The 17,858-nt window shown below is 47.5% G+C and overlaps 1 protein-coding gene across 6 annotated transcripts in view; it reads right to left on the bottom strand.

Annotated features, from left to right (window-relative positions):
• Nucleotides 1-773: 773 nt before the first annotated feature.
• LOC140429410 (uncharacterized) overlaps nucleotides 774-17,858 on the bottom strand; it is a 379,567-nt gene continuing 362,482 nt past the window's right edge. For all 6 annotated transcript variants that reach the window (XM_072516350.1, XM_072516352.1, XM_072516351.1 and 3 more), the window contains one exon: nucleotides 774-3,759. In XM_072516350.1, the coding sequence (XP_072372451.1) occupies nucleotides 3,239-3,759 (521 nt within the window). In that variant the 3' untranslated portion in view covers nucleotides 774-3,238. The remainder of the gene's footprint in view (nucleotides 3,760-17,858) is intronic.

The following is a 17,858-nucleotide window of genomic DNA, read 5'->3' as shown; positions in this document are numbered from 1 at the left end:
CCGCTGGGTCACTGTCTGTGCGGAGTTTGCACGTTCTCCCCGTGTCCGCGTGGGTTTCCTCCGGGAACTCCGGTTTCCTCCCACAGTCCAAAGACGTGCAGGTTAGGTGGATTGTCCATGCTAAATTACCCGTAGTGTCCATAAGGGTTGGGAGGGGTTATTGGGTGGAAGTGAGGGATTAATGTGGGTCGGTGCAGACTCGATGGGCCGAATGGCCTCCTTCTGCACTGTATGTTCTATGTAATCTATGTAATTCCTCAAACACGCCCTCACCTATGGTTGTATCACAGTTTAGGAGTTCTTTGAAGTTTTCTCTCCATCAAAGGATTATGTTCTCTCTGTCTCTCAAGACACCGGTTTCAGGCTTAGGGTATTGGGTCCATATATTGCCTTGGTGGTACTGAAGAAACCCGGGGTCATGCTAGCCAGCGACGAGTTGCAGCTTCTTAGCTTTCTCAGTTCACCATTGGTTCTTGTACCTCTGCCATGACTAATTGATGAGCTCTCCTCTTTGCCTGGCTGATTATGTTGTTTTGCCTGGTGTGGAGAGCTTTCTTCTTCTTGTTGATGAGGGTAGGCCAGTTAACACCTAGCAGGCTCAGAAGCAGACAAGCCAGTTTCCAGCCACCAAGCCTGTTTACATCTCACAGCCTCAAAGCCAAGGCAGTGCAGAAACCCTTCATAAAGGCAGTTTAAAAATCTTTACTGGGCCAGGGAAAGACGTTTCCCAGACTTGATTATCATCCCTGTATTGTGTAGTAAATATAAGCAGGTTTTGACTTACAGATTTATTTAATTTGGATTTGTTAATTGTCACGTTTGTCGTGGTATGATGAAAAGTATTTTTCTGCGTGCATCTCAAACAGACCATTTCGTACATGAACAGTAAAGAAAATACACAATAGGGCAACACAAGGTACACAACGTAAATACATAGACACAGGCATCGGGTGAAGCATACAGGAGTGTAGTATTAATCAGGTCAGTCCATAAGAGGGCCATTTCGGAGTCTGGTAACAGCGGGGAAAGAAGCTTTTAAAAAATCTGTTTGTGCATGTTCTCAGACTTTTGTATCTCCTGCCCGATGGAAGAAGTTGGAAGAGTGAGCAAGCCAGATGGGAGGGGTCTTTGATTATGCTGCCCGCTTTCCCAAGGCAGCGGGAGGTGTAGATCGAGTCAATGGATGGAAGGCGGATTCTTGTGATGGACCGGGCGGTGTTCACAACTCTGAAGTTTTTGCAGTCTTGGGCCGAGCAGTTGCCATCACAGCCTGTTTTTTAGGATGTTTTTGGGGGAAAAGGGGAAGTCTCAAGGAGTTCAGGGATTGTAGATATATGTAACAAGGAATACACTCTACATAAACTGTGTGCATGTTTAGTAATTTATATATCTTAATTTTCTCAGAGTAGAATAGTCCTGTTTGTGCGTGAGTCTTTTCTTTAATAGTCTTTAATAATTGCTTCACGACAATTGGACGATTGATTTTCACTAGGATTTCACTTTCCTCCTCACACCATCACAAAAACAAAACTATACACCCCCACGAACAAGTGTTCCAAGTTGGGATACCCTTTCAAATAACATTAGCGTGCTTCGTGACAAGCACTTTTGTGCTGGAGAAACTCCTATTGGCCCTCAATCTTCAATATCCCATGCACCACATTTAGTTGAAAGGCATACGTTCCTTCTGGTCACTAACTGGCCAATTCAGAGATAATCTTTGCCGCGTGACTGTTCCCAGTGTAGTGGGGAGTTGGGAGACGATTTGAAATCAATGCCAGTGTCCCAACCCCAAATCTCAAATTTCATCCAAAGTTTCACAATAAATATAATATACTTGAATTTGGCAGACTGGTAATAGAAAAACATTTTTGATAGGAAATGGTGACTGTTGTGGTAATGATTAGGATTTACTAACTGCAATCTATTAGGGTAATTAACAATTATTCTTAGGGATTTTGAATTTATATAAATGTAGTGCAGTATACTGAAGCAATAAAGGACAATTTTACAAAGATGTCAGCTAAAAGCTGATGTGGCACCTGTACCAGTCAGCATAAGGGTCAAGCAACATGTTCCAGTTAAGTTAGGGTCCAGTGACCTTAATAACTCGTTCTTAAGACACAATCTACAAGCAGTCAGGATAAAGGTTAACAACATGTTTTTCTAACTTGACCTAAGGACCAGACACAGATATCGGATCTGGCACCAAGTAGGGAGGTTAAGGAGGAATCCATTGGAAGGTGAAGGGTAAAGGTAGATAACACTCACTCTGCCTGTATGTACATATGCAATTTGTTTAATGTAAAGTTTGAACCATATCTATGTAAATAATATCTATGACTATGTAACCCACACTGTATAAATGATACTTGATTTCATGTGTGGGCAGAGTCAGCTCCGGAGGTCTTTCTCTGAAGTTGTGCTCTCCCAATGCGTTGGCCATTATACGATCATTTGAGATTCCTCTGCTTATTTTGTGGAAAAGAGAAAAAACAGAAGTCACTACTGTTAATAGCTTTTACATTTGTTATAATTAACCTTCAATTTACAAAACAAATCTTTGCTTTTATCTTAAATTCTGTCAGTTTTTCTCAAACCTTACTGAGCACAATAATAGTTTCACATTTTGAAGTAATGGTTCATATTCTGGAAATTTCATACCAAAGTCACTATCATCAATACATGTGCTGTAATTTATTTTTAATTCACCTGTATTTCTATTTCTAATTACTTTTCAAGTGGATTTTGAAAATTGTGATGTAAAAAATGAATATGTACAGAATAGATGTAAAATTTATACAGTCCCAAAATAATACAAAAAGAACCCTAACATTTGCAATAATCTGCAGTCTGTCAGAATCCAAGTATTAATGAAATTATGAAGTATTGTATAAAGTATCCACTTATTTTGTGGACAGCATGTTGAACACTAGATTCAAACATTTTATCTATATAAGATACACAAACATTTGTTCACATTTGTGGCTTTTGTAGTATAACGGGTAGTATGAAAATGATTAAAATATCAGAATAACAAAAATAGATATGAACTCTAAGTGACACCAGAAAACACGATTTTAAGTACATTCCATTGGCCGAGGAAGTCCGAATACATTTGTTGCCCAGGGAGATGTTTCAGTTGGCCATTAACCCAGCTCTCTGGATTTGTTTTTCTACTCATGAACTGTTACAAATTTCAAAATACCATAGTGCTAAGTCACAAGGAGCCTATTGCTTAATCCTGCCAAGGTGGTCTTTGTTGTATCACTTTGGTCTTGCTTTTCTGAACTGGTTTGGATGTTCGTTGACTGACGTATCTCTCAGAGCTGCCCTGCTTCGAGGGATCATCTTGTGATTTTAAAGTAGTATTTATCCTTTCAGTGGTGGAATTAGAGATCAGTGTCCCAGACCGATGTTTTATGGAAGACTCTGTTGTAATGATTGATGCTTCAGTTGTTAAACTGTTAAGCTCTTCTCTTGTTGCCTGATCTTGTGGTGTGTTAGAAATCTTATCTACTTTTACTTTTCCATCTAGTCTGCCTGGCTTTGGGGCACATTGTGATGCATGTCTACCGTCGATTTGTTTTTCCATCCTCTCTTTTCTCAGATTGTCAAGTGTTTCCAGGGCATGACTGAACTCTTCTTTCGAAGTTACAAGTTCACTGGTCAATAAGTCTCGTTGATCTGCGCAATCTTTGATACAGCATTCCAAGGAAAGGAAGAAATCTTTCCCAAACCTGGACAGAGCCTCGTCACCTTTAAAAAGAAACATAGTAACAATGTTCAGATTAGAGAAGACATCCATTTCAAGAGGAACAAGGAAGAGATTTATATATTTAAAGAAAAAAGTAAATCAGCTGTAATTTTGACAGGAACAGGTATATTGTTGAATGTTTTTAAATTGGTCTTTTTCTGGATGGCAAGATGTAACTAGTGGGGTGCCACAGGGCTTGGTCCTTGGGCCCCAACTATTTAAAATCTATATTGTCTTGGATACAGATTTAAAAGGTTCTATAGCCAAATTTGCAGGGGACACAAAAATAGTGGGACTATTGCAATGAGAAAGTTGCAATGAGGAAATAAGAACCATAAAAATGGATATACATAGGTTAGAATAATGGGCCAAAACTTTGTAGATGGAGTTTAACGTGAATAAGTGTGAAGTCATGCATTTTGGTCGGAAAATAGGAAGGCAACATGTTTTCTAAATGAGGAGAGAATACGGGGTGCTCCGGAGCAGAGGGATCTGGGTGTCCTCGTGCATGCGTCGCAGAACATAGAACATAGAACAATACAGCGCAGTACAGGCCCTTCGGCCCACGATGTTGCACCGAAACAAAAGCCATCTAACCTACACTATGCCATTATCATCCATATGTTTATCCAATAAACTTTTAAATGCCCTCAATGTTGGCGAGTTCACTACTGTAGCAGGTAGGGCATTCCACGGCCTCACTACTCTTTGCGTAAAGAACCTACCTCTGACCTCTGTCCTATATCTACAGATAATATGGAAAGTATCGTGTTATTCACCATGGGGTAACACGGACTGCAACTGGATGCAGTTGTACTGGAAAGCAGACACCAAATTTAAACGTTGGTTCAATACGATTTATTGAATATCTGCAACAGTGCACACAGCTTGCTGTGGGTTGACACTCTACTACTCTAAGTGTGCTAACTATAACGAACTAGACCAGGCTAGCTCTGAGCCACGTGTAGAAGGTGCTAACTGATATATACACCCTGACTGTCACTACAGTTGTCACCAGTGGAAACAGGCAGAGTGCTGATGCCTTGTGTGTTTTGTAGTGGGAAACCCTCTTCTAGTATTCTGCCTGGTGATTGTTTGTGTTCTGCCCTGTGTGTTGATTGGCTGTACTAAGTGTCTGTCACTGCCTGTCTGTATCTCATTTGCGCACGAGTGCATATTATGACATCCCCACTTTTTAAAACATTTTTTGTCAGTTGCTTAGAGCATATAGGACAGTATATACAGTGTTATTGGTCCGGGTTTACAGAACCCCAAAGTGTTTCATGGAGTTCAACCGACCCACAACTTTTAATAGATTGTGGTGTGGGAAGCACATGGCGTACTCTCCAGGTGTAATACAGTAATTATGGACAAATGGTTTTTAAAACAAAACAATGTTTATTCTATGAACTCAAATTAACCTTTTAAAAACAAACATTGAATATCTTAACACCCATTACTTCAAAGATAACCCCAAAAGACTACAATGCTAAATAATCCTTAAAACTGTCCCTTTAAACATCCAAAAGAATTCAAACCTTCAAAATTAATAACACATTAGGTTACATTCAATATATTTATAGTCTTTGGATTTGCAGACATCAACAGACCAGCTCTGTGTTTCTTCTTGCAGCTCTCAGCAAAACACAGACACTCCCAGCTGCCTTCTCAAACTAAAACTCAAAAAAGCAGAAGTGAGCTCAGCTCCCCCACCCTCTGACATCACTTCAGTAATATGATCAGCTCCATTTCTTGAAGGTACATTGCTTAAACATCCATTTCTTAAAGGTACTCTCACATGACAACAGATATAACTATTTACAGTAAATGGCGAGTGAATGAATATGTACATGGAAGGTGTCTAGCATGCAGATACAGAACAATATGTACAAGATAAATGTCTATAAGTCCAATCTTTGGGGCTGGCGTCGGATCCTTGTCGACCGTCTGAGGTGTGGAGGTGGGGACGACGGTGCCTTGACAGGCGGGATTGCAGCCAGATTGGTGGCCCCGTGGAGCGAGGTGTCCGGAGGAGGCATAACAACAGCTGGAAAGGTGAGATTCGGTGGTGGGCAGGCAAGTTTGCGCCTGACAATGGAGCCATCAGCTATACAAACCACAAACGACCTGGGAGCAGCCGGTCGAACAACAACAGCTGGGGATGACCAGCCGCCCTCAGGTAAATTGGTGCGAACAGCATCTTCCGGAGAGAGCACAGGCAAATCAGTAGCATGAGCATCGTATGTCAGGTTTTGGCGGTTCCTGAGTTGCTGCACCTTTTGCAGCACTGGGAAGTGATTCAGGTCTGGTAAGTGAATTGCCGGAACAGTTGTCCGCAGGTCTCTATTCATAAGGAGTTGTGCCGGAGACATTCCGGTGGACAGAGGGGTTGCCCTGCACGCCAGCAGCGCAATGTTGAAGTCAGAAGCCGAGTCTGCAGCCTTGCAGAGCAGTTGCTTCACGGTATGGACCCCTTTCTCGACCTTCCCGTTAGATTGCGGGTAGTGCGGGCTTGAGGTATTGCGTTTGAATTGGTACAGCTTGGCGAAATTGGACCACACTTGGCTGTGGAAGCAGGGACCATTGTCACTCATGACAGTGAGCGGAATACCATGCCTGGCAAATGTCTCCTTGAAGGCCTTGATCACAAGATATTACGGGCAGCACGGTAGCCTTGTGGATAGCACAATTGCTTCACAGCTCCAGGGTCCCAGGTTCGATTCCGGCTTGGGTCACTGTCTGTGCGGAGTCTGCACGTCCTCCCCGTGTGTGCGTGGGTTTCCTCCGGGTGCTCCGGTTTCCTCCCACAGCCCAAAGATGTGCAGGTTAGGTGGATTGGCCATGATAAATTGCCCTTAGTGTCCAAAATTGCCCTTAGTGTTGGGTGTGGTTACTGGGTTATGGGGATAGGGTGGAGGTGTTGACTTTGGGTAGGGTGCTCTTTCCAAGAGCCGGTGCAGACTCGATGGGCCGAATGGCCTCCTTCTGCACTGTAAATTCTATGATATTCTATGATATCACTGGCCTTGATGTGAGGTCGGACAGCTTCACAACTTCCGGGTAACTTCAGAAGTAATCAAAATGAGCACATAGTTACACCCATTGGCGTGAAAAAGGTCGATTCCCACCTTAGACCACGGAGATATGAGATTGGCTGAAGCACCAGTGTCCATCTTGAACCGGATGCTGCATTGGTTAACGTGTACGACAACACGCCATTCGTCCGCAGAATCCACGTTGAGGATCGATAGGCATCTTGCTGAATTTGAGGAGGTATGTTCACATGTAGTGATGATGCCCACACGATATGGGGACTCCAGGCAGTCGTCCTCTGGATCCGTAGTGCTACCAGGATCAGAATCCAGTAGCCCTTGCTGCAAACAACGAACGCGTTTGCGTTGGAAATGGGATCGCTGGCCCATGACTGGTGGTGCAGACCTGCACAAGGCTGCATAATGTCCAGGCTTCCCACAATTTAAACATTGCCTGCCTCTTGCAGGGCTTTGCCACTTTAAGTGAGCGGTGCCGCAATTCGGGCGCGTCATGACATTGACGTCGTTACGCTCCGTGCGTCATCGCACATGCGCAGTGCGGTCAGCCGGCGTTCGCACCTGCGCAGTTTGGTCTTCGGCCGCTTCGTTCTCCCGTTCGTGGTGGGCATGCGTGGGACCCCAGGAAAAGCGCACAAAATGGCCGCCTTCATTGATACTGAGGCGCCGAATCCGGGCGATGGCCTATACACTCTCTGCCTCGTGGGAGGCAAGTTGGTCCTGTTCTGCCGATTTAAGACGGGAGTACTGACTTCTCGCCTGTTCATGCACTTTACACGTCTTGAGTGAGACTGGCAGGGTCATGTTTTTTATTTTAAGGAGCTGCTACCGCAAAACATCGGAGTGGACCCCAAACACGATCTGATCCCTAATGATGGAATCAGCGGTGTCACCATAGTTGCAGGACTGCGCTAATATACGGAGAGGAGTTATAAAGGATTGGAAAGGTTCATCCTTACCCAGAAGGCGTTGCTGGAAGACATAGGACATAGCGCTCAAAGCTCTCGTTCGGTTCGACTTCACAGTGACTGTCGAATTTGGCTAAAACGGTCTTGAAATTGGTCTTGTCCTTGCCGTCGGCAAAAGTGAGTGAGTTGAAAATTTGGATGGCTTGGTCCCCCGCAGTCGATAGGAGCTGCGCATTTTTTCTGGCATCGGACGCATCCTCGAGGCCCGCGGCCTCAATTTAGAGACTGAACTTCTGCTTGTAGACCCGCCAGTTGGTGCCGAGATTGCCAGAGATCCATAGCTGTGGAGGGGCCTGGATCTTCTCCATGCCGCTGGAAAGCACTTGCTGGTCATCACTGAATCACTCAAGGTAAATTACTTAGATGACGTAGACCACTGGTACCATGTCGTGTTATTCACCCTGGGGTAACACGGACTGCAACTGGATGCAGTTGTACTGGAAAGCAGATACCAAACTTAGACGTTGGTTCAATACGATTTATTGAGCATCTGTAACAGTGCACACAGCTTGCTGTGTTACTACTCTAAGTGTGCTAACTATAACTAACTAGACCAGACTAGCTCTGAGCCACGTGTAAAAGGTGCTAACTGATATATACACCCTGACTGTTACTACAGTTGTCACCAGTGGAAAGAGGCAGAGTGCTGATGCCTCGTGTGTTTTATAGTGGGAAACCCTCTTCTACTATTCTGCCTGGTGCTTGGTTGCGTTCTGTCCTATGTGTTGATTGGCTGTACTGAGTGTCTGTCACTGCCTGTCTGTATCTCATTATGTGCACAAGTGCATATTATGACAGAAAGCAAATGGAATGTTCACATTTATGGCTAAAGGAATAGAGTATAAAGGTATGGGAGTGTTGTTGCAACAATACAAGGCATTGGTGAGACTGTATCTGGAGTATTGTGCACAGTTTTGGTGCCCTTATTTGAGGAAGATGTAGTGGCATTGGAGGCAGTCAGAGGAGGTTCACTAGATTGATTCCAAAGATGAGGGGTTTGTCATGTGAAGGGAGATTGAGCAGTTTAGGCCTTTACTCTCTAGAGTTTAGATGGTGGGCGATCAACTTGAGGTATATAAGATGATAAGATGATAAAAGGTATAGATAAAGTAGACGTGGATTCATTGTTTCCTCTTGTGGGGCATTCTAGATCGGGAGGTCATAGTCTGAGGATAAAGGGTAGCAATTTTAAAACAGAGATGAGGTGAAACTACTTCTCCCAAAGGGTTGTGAATCTATGAAATGCGCTATCCCAGAGTGCGGTGGATTCTGGGGCAGTGAGTAAATTTAAGGAGGAGTTAGACAGATTTTTAATTGATAATGGGTTGAAGGGTTATGGAGAACGGGCAAGCCGGTGGAGTTGAGGCCACAATGAGATCATGATCGTATTGAATGGTGTAGCAGGGTTGAGAGGCTAAATTGCCTGCTCCTGCTCCTAGTTCTGAAATTCTAAGAAATAACTATTCTGTCTGATTTCACCATCCAGCTCTTGGTCTTTAGCCCTGCAGGTGACAGCACCTCAAGCAAAAATCTGGTGTTCTTGATTAATAAGGGAATTTCTTGATAAATATGGATTAATATATCGGGTTATGGGGAGAAGGTAGCAGAATGGGGATGAGGCACATATCAGCCATGTTCGAATGTGGCAGATGTGAGCCATAGACCCTTGTATATCTGGTGGCATTGGCAACACTCTCTCTTGCTCATCTGTAGAAAGGACATGTGTGTTCTGTAAACGCTTGGTTGAAGCTGCCTCTGTGCACTGTTTCTGTGAACTTCATCATCTGCATTCAGAAGGGGCCCTGATGGCTGTGGTGAACCACCGTAATAGGAGATGTAAGGTAGGACCTGCACTACAGGTTCGCCGGTAGCTCCTGCCGGCTGTCTCCGCCCACGGAGAACTGTATAAATATGTATGACCTCCAGTGCTCTGCCATTTCGCCAGCTGCAGCAGGAGGCCACACATCTGCCTGAAAGAAAGCCACAGTTGTACCCAACTTTAGTCTTTGTGCAATTGATCGTGCATCAATTTATTACAGTCAGATTTTCCACAGAATGGATATCAGAATCAAACCCGATCGCCTGCAGCTGGATCCGCACTCGCCAGGAAAGACTTTATTCACTGGCTAGCATGTTTCGAGGCATACATTAACGCGGCGGAGCCCGCGACAAAGGAGGCTCAGAAGATAAAGGTCCTGTACTCCAGACTGAGGTCCAGCGTGTTCCCGTTGATCCAAGACGCCACGAATTACACAAAAGCAATGGAACTCCTCAAAGAACACTATGTGCAGAAGACGAACATGCTCTTCGCCAGGCATCTACTTGCCACCCGCTTGCAACTACCTGGTTAGTCCATCGAAGACTTCTGGCGGGCCCTAATCCCACTCTTCCGGGACTGTGACTGTCAGGCCGTCACGGCCGCTGAACACTCGAACCTCCTCATGAGCGATGCCTTTGTGACGGGGATTGCATCGGACCGCATCCGAGAACGATTGTTGGAAGGGGCCACTCTTGAACTGGCGGAGACGAAAATCTTGGCGCACTCCATGATGGTCGCATCCCGTAACGTACAATCGTACCTCTCCCGCCGCGCTGCCCACCCTTCTACTCCTTCCTACCCCTGCTGGACCCCGCCGCTGACCTCCTCAGCCGGGGTCCTGCCTTCGCAATACGCTTGCGCCGCACGCCGATCCGCGCACCCCGGGGGTCCCCGCTGCTACTTCTGCGGTCAGCAGAAGCACCCCCGCCAACACTGCCCAGCCCCGCACTGCCGTTTTTAAAGCCTGCAGTAAAAAGAGCCACTTCGCGGCTGTGTGCCAGGCCCGCGCAGTCACTGTCCGCTATCGCCCCCTCCCCCACGCCAGACGCACAATGGGAGCCGCCATCTTCTCCTCCCGGATCCATGTGTGACCAATGGGTGACGCCATCTTGTCTCGACCCCGCAATGTGCACACCATGGGTGCCGCCATCTTGTCCCGACACCACAATGTGCGCACCATGGGCGCCGCCATCTTGTCCCCCACAGGGTCTCCGGACATCCCGACATTGGAACCGCACTCGCTCGCCACCCGAAGCATCCAATGGCTTCCCGCAGCTCGCTTCGATGAAGCTGGACCAATCTCGCCCGCACAATCTGGCCACCGCGCCGGTGCCGGTTAAAATCAACTGCCACGCGACCCTGTGCCTGCTGGACTCCGGAAGCACCGAAAGCTTTGTTCACCCTGATACGGTAAGGCGCTGCTCCCTCGCGGTCCACCCTGCCAATCAAAGGATCTCCCTAGCCTCCGGATCCCACTCCGTCCCGATCCGAGGCTTTTGTACAGTCACCCTCACGGTCCAGGGCGTAGAATTTAGTAACTTCTGCCTCTATGTCCTTCCTAATCTCTGCGCTGCACTCCTGTTGGGCCTGGACTTCCAGTGCAACCTCCAGAGCCTCACCCTCAAATTCGGCGGGCCTTTACCCCCCCTTACCGATCTCCCCTCCCTTTTTGCCAATCTAACTGTTGATTGCAAGCCAGTTGCCACTAGGAGCAGACGATACAGCACCCAGGACAAGACCTTCATCAGGTCCGAAGTCCAGCGGCTGCTTAAGGAGGGTATTATCGAGGGCAGCAACAGCCCCTGGAGAGCCCAAGTGGTAGTGGTTAAAACTGGGGAGAAACACAGGATGGTCGTGGACTACAGCCAGACCATCAATCGGTACACGCAGCTCGACGAGTACCCCCTCCCATGCATATCTGATATGGTCAATTAGATTGCGCAGTACCGGGTCTTCTCAACAATTGACCTGAAATCTGCCGACCACCAGCTCCCCATCCGGAAGTCGGACCGGCCATACACTGCCTTCGAGACAGACGGTCGCCTCTACCACTTCCTTAGGGTCCCTTTCGGTGTCACAAATGGGGTCTCGGTCTTCCAAAGGGAGATGGACCGAATGGTCGACCAGTACGGTTTGCAGGCCACCTTTCCGTACTTAGATAATGTCACCATCTGCGGTCATGACCAGCAGGACCACGATGCCAACCCCGATAAATTCCACCGCACTGCCACTCTTCTCAATCTGACCTATAACAAAGAGAAGTGTGTGTTCATCACAACCCGGTTAGCCATTCTCGGCTATATAGTCCAAAACGGACTTCTCGGGCCCGACTCGGAGGGCATGCGCCCCCTCCTGGAACTTCCCCTCCCCACTGCCCCAAGGGTCTCAAACGCTTCCTGGGGTTCTTTTCCGACTACGCTCAGTGGGTCCCAAACTATGCGGACAAGGCCCGCCCACTCATTCAGTCCACCCAATTCCCCCTTGTGACCAAGGCACAACATGCTTTCGCCCGCATCAGAGCAGACATCTCCAAGGCCGGGATGTGCGCAGTGGACGAGTCACTGCCTTTCCAAGTAGAAAGCGACGCTTCAGACTTCGCCCTTGCCTCCAATCTAAACCAGGCAGGCAGACCCGTGGCATTCTTTTCCCGCACCCTTCATGCCTCTGAAATTCGATACTCATCCGTCGAGAAGGAGGCCCAAGCTATCGTTGAAGCGGTGCGGCATTGGAGGCATTACCTGGCCGGTAAGAGATTCACTCTCCTTACGGACCAACGGTCAGTAGCCTTCATGTTCAATAACACACAGCGGGGCAAGATCAAAAATGATAAAATCTTGAGGTGGAGAATCGAGCTCTCCACCTATAATTACGAGATCTTGTATTGCCCCGGTAAACTCAACGAGCCCCCAGACGCCCTCTCCCGAGGTACATCTGCCAGTGCACAAGTGGACCAATTCCGGGCCCTACACGACAGCCTTTGTCACCCGGGGCTCACTCGATTGTACCATCTGGTCAAAGCTCGCAATCTGCCCTACTCCGTCAAGGAAGTAAGGACAGTCACCAGGGACTGCCAGGTCTGTGCGGAGTGCAAGCCGCACTTCTACCGGCCGGACCGTGCGCGCCTGGTGAAGGCTTCCCGCCCCTTTGAACTCTTCAGCGTGGATTTCAAAGGGCCCCTCCCCTCCACCGACCGTAACACGAACATTCTCAGTGTGGTCGATGAGTACTCCAGATTCCCCTTCGCCATCCCATGCCCCGATATGACGTCTGCCACCGCCATCAAGGCCCTCAGCACCATCTTCACTCTGTTCGGTTTCCCCGCCTACATCCACAGTGACAGGGGATCCTCATTCATGAGCGATGAGCTGCGTCAGTTCCTGCTCAGCAGGGGTATAGCCTCCAGCAGGACGACCAGTTATAACCCCCGGGGAAACGGGCAAGTAGAATGGGACGGTTTGGAGGGCCGTCCAGCTGGCCCTTCGGTCCAGGAAACTCCCAGCCTCTCGCTGGCAGGAGGTCCTCCCCGACGCTCTGCACTCCATCCGGTCACTATTGTGCACCGCCACTAATAACACACCCCATGAATGTGTTTTTACCTTCCCCAGGAAGTCCACCTCCGGGGTGTCGCTCCCGACTTGGCTCGCTGCTCCAGGACCGGTCCTTCTCCGTAGGCACGTCCGACTCCACAAGGCGGACCCCTTGGTGGAGAGGGTTCACCTGCTCCACGCCAACCCTCAATATGCCTACGTTGAGTTCCCCGACGGCCGCCAAGATACTGTCGCACTCAGGGACCTGGCACCGTCAGGTTCCACCCCAACACCTCCCCCCCACCAATGCGCTCCCCCCCCCCCACCCTCCCACCACGCCGCCAATATGGACCCCACAAGACCACCCCCCCCTCCCCTTTTCTGCACAAGAGGACGAAGAGGACTTAGGCACGCTCCCGGAGTTCCCCGATGACTGGCCAGCATCAGCACCGCCACCACCGCCATCGGTGCCACCTCCACCACCGCCAGCACCGACTTCGCCGCCACATTACGCCGCTCCCAACGAAGCACCAAAGCACCAGACCGGCTGAACCTTTGATGGACTCTGGACCGTCAACATGGACTTTTCTTTCCCTACCACTGTACATAATTTCACTAATTGTATATAGTTTCACATCACCCCCGCCGGACTCATTTTTAACAGGGGGTGAATGTGGTGAACCACTGTAATAGGAGATGTAAGGTAGGACCTGCACTACAGGTTCGCCGGTAGCTCCTGCCAGCTGGCTCCACCCACGGAGAACTGTATAAATATGTATGACCTCCAGTGCTCTGCCATTTCGCCAGCTGCAGCAGAAGACCATACATCTGACTGTAATAAAGCCACAGTTGTACCCAACTTTAGTCTTTGTGCAATTGATCGTGCATCAATGGCCCTTGCTCATCAGGGTGAAACTCCTCCCTATGGCAAGCCTGGTATCACCATCACAATCCTCTCTGACTTCTCTCCTACTTGTATGTAAATAATGCTGGCAGAAGTAAATGCAGCCTCATCTTCCTGAAGGTCTGCCCTTTGCAGGATCAATGAGAAGAAGAATTGAGTGAGCATCAGTTTCCAAAGGTCCTATTTCTCTTGTTGATGAGTGAGTGACTGTGGATTCAATGGTTTGGTGCACCGACTTGCCACTGAAATCCTGGCCAGCACAGTACCCGCTTTCCCCGTGCCCCACCCCATGCCCCTTTGGAATGTAGATGAGGGGAAATGTGCACTGAAGGAGTGAGAGTTTTTTGGTAGGGGAGCTATGAACCTGTCAGAGCCAAGATTCTGAGCTACTGCTTTTAACAGGCACTTGCAACTTGTCCAGTCACCCACTTGCACTTGACTTCATTCTCGCTCTGGGGAATTTCCGTACTCAGAACATAGTATTATTACAAGGAAATAAATTAGTGCCAGGATTCTGGATTAGTCTCTTAAGAATAAGCTTCATTACTAACTCTCCTGATTCCCTGCATTGCCATTGAAAGGCACCTAGAATTTCATGGCTGTACCTCAGTGGATAATGAACAGGTCAGTTGGGTGCCACTTTAATCGGCCCCCAGTGCAGTGCAGTACCATTGGATTCCGACAGTGCAGAAGGAAGCCATTCGGCTCATCAAGTCTGCACCGACCCTCTGAAAGTCCCCCGCCCTATCCCTGTAACCCCACATAACCTGCACATCTTTGGATATTTAAGGGACAATTTAACATGCCCAATCCGCCTCAGCTGCACATATTTGGACTGTGGGAGGAAACCAGAGCACCTGGAGGAAACCCACGCAGACACGGGGAGAAAGTGAAAACTCCACACAGCCAGACACCCAAGACTGGAATTGAACACAGGCCCTGGCACTGTGAGGCGGCAGTGCGAACCACTGTGCCACCGTACTGCCGAGAGGTGGAAGTCATGCCCGCAAACAATTCATTGTTGTCTCAATGTTAAACGGCTACAAAGCCACTGTCGAGATCATGGGAATATGCCACATTCCTACTTTTTAGCCAGTGCAGTTGGATCTCTTCCGCCCTATTAAATCCAGCCATATGTGTGAGTCTAGATAGTGTCTGCAGGATGTATGACTGTAGTCCTATCACAGTCTAATCCTTTCCTCATCTAACATCTACACATTTACAAATAGCAATCAGTTTCTATCTGTAATCGCCCCGAACAGGCGCCGGAATGTGGCGACTAGGGGCTTTTCACAGTAACTTCATTTGAAGCCTACTTGTGACAATAATCAATTTTCATTTTTCATAATCCAATGACCATTTTCTGATTCCTTAATCCAGGCATACTATGGCTAGCTGTATCAGGCCTGCTGCTGCTATGAGCAGTGAACTAATTCAAACTGACCAGGAAGGAAACAGAACATAGGCCGTAGAACACTGCCTCAATCCAAGTGAGCAATTTATAATAGTGAAAATAATTTTGAAAGTCTGGTGTAATTTGATCTAATTTCAAAATTCTCGGGCTGATGCCGTCATGAAAACTGTGTGATGCACTATCAATTACGACGAGACGAGAGTCGAGAGTAATCGAGGCTTTATTACGCAGAGATGTGGAGCCTCCCGCAGCTGCTGCCGAAATGGCTGCAGCTCGGAGAGCCAACACATTTATACTCTGCCTACTGGGCATAGTACAGGGACCATACCGTAATACCCTCGTATGCAGTATATACAATACAACAGTGGTTACTACCACACTCACCCCCTGTTAAAAAAGAGCCCAGCAGGGGTGGTGGAAAACTATTTACATAAAGGTTGTTTAAAATTTAAGAACGAGGTTACAAATTTACACGATCGCGCGCCTTGATCCGTCGTTGCGAGTGCCGCAGTTCTGGTGGCGATTCAGGCGTCGGTTCGGTCGTCGGTGACTCCGGGAGCGTGTCGACCTCATCTTCATCCCCGGGAGGGACCAAGGGGAGGACGGTTCGTCCTGGAGCGGGGGCTGTGGTGGGATGCGCCGGGGAGAGGGAGGGTGGCACCGGGGCAGAGGGGGGTGTGTGGGGACCCAGCTGGCGCCAGGCCCCTGAGGGAGACTGTGTCTTGGCGGCCGTCGGAGTACGCTACGTAGGCGTACTGCGAGTTCACGTGGAGTACAGTTGTGGGCCTAACACTGATCCCTGAGGGACACCACTAGCTACTGATTGCCAACCAGAGACACACCCATTAATCCCCACTCTTTGCTTTCTATTAATTAACCAATCCTCTATCCATGCTACTACTTTCCCCTTAATGCCATGCATCTTTATCTTATGCAACAACCTTTTGTGTGGCACCTTGTCAAAGGCTTTCTGGAAATCCAGATATACCACATCCACTGGCTCCCCGTTATCTACCGCACTGTTAATGTCCTCAAAAAATTCCACTAAATTAGTTAGGCACGGCCTGCCCTTTATGAACCCATGCTGCGTCTGTCCAATGGGACAATTTCCATCCAGATGCCTCGCTATTTCTTCCTTGATGATAGATTCCAGCATCTTCCCTACTACCGAAGTTAAGCTCACTGGCCTATAATTACCCGCTTTCTGCCTACCTCCTTTTTTAAACAGTGCTGTCACGTTTGCTAATTTCCAATCCGCTGGGACCACCCCAGAATCTAGTGAATTTTGGTAAATTATCACTAGTGCATTTGCAATTTTCCTAGCCATCTCTTTTAGCACTCTGGGATGCATTCCATCAGGTCCAGGAGACTTGTCTACCGTTAGCCCCATTAGCTTGCCCATCACTACCTCCTTGGTGATAACAATCCTCTCAAGGTCCTCACCTGTCATAGCCTCATTTCCATCAGTCACTGGCATGTTATTTGTGTCTTCCACCGTGAAGACCGATCCAAAAAACCTGTTCAGTTCCTCAGCCATTTCTTCATCTCCCATTATTAAATCTCCCTTCTCATCCGCTAAAGGACCAATATTTACCTTAGCCACTCTTTTTTGCTTTATGTATTTGTAGAAACTTTTACTATCTGTTTTTATATTCTGAGCAAGTTTACTCTCATAATCTATCTAACTCTTCTTTATAGCTTTTTTTAGTACCTTTCTGTTGCCCCCTAAAGATTTCCCAGTCCTCTAGTCTCCCACTAATCTTTGCTACTTTGTATGCTTTTTCCTTCAATTTGATACTCTCCCTTATTTCCTTAAATATCCATGGTCGATTTTCCCTCTTTCTACCGTCCTTCCTTTTTGTTGGTATAAACCTTTGCTGAGCACTGTGAAAAATCACTTGGAAGGTTCTCCACTGTTCCTCAACTGTTTCACCATAAAGTCTTTGCTCCCAGTCTACCTTAGCTAGTTCTTCTCTCATCCCATTGTAATCTCCTTTGTTTAAGCACAAAACACGAGTGCTTGATTTTACCTTCTCACCCTCCATCTGTATTTTAAATTTCACCATATTGTGATCGCTCCTTCCGAGAGGATCCCTAACTATGAGATCCTGAATCAATCCTGTCTCATTACACAGGACCAGATCTAGGACCGCTTGTTCCCTTGTAGGTTCCATTACATACTGTTCTAGGAAACTATCGTGGATACATTCTATAAACTCCTCCTCAAGGCTGCCTTGACCGAACTGGTTAAACCAATCAACATGTAGATTAAAATCCCCCATGATAACTGCTGTACCATTTCTACATGCATCTGTTATTTCTTTGTTTATTGCCTGCCCCACCATAATGTTACTATTTGGTGGCCTATAGATTACTCCTATCAGTGACTTTTTCGCCTTACTATTCCTGATTTCCACCC

Source organism: Scyliorhinus torazame, chromosome 9, assembly GCF_047496885.1.
Source record: "Scyliorhinus torazame isolate Kashiwa2021f chromosome 9, sScyTor2.1, whole genome shotgun sequence".
Lineage (NCBI taxonomy): Eukaryota > Metazoa > Chordata > Chondrichthyes > Carcharhiniformes > Scyliorhinidae > Scyliorhinus > Scyliorhinus torazame.
The sequence above is the reverse complement of the archived record's forward strand: the minus strand, read 5'-3'. Positions and strand labels throughout refer to the sequence as shown.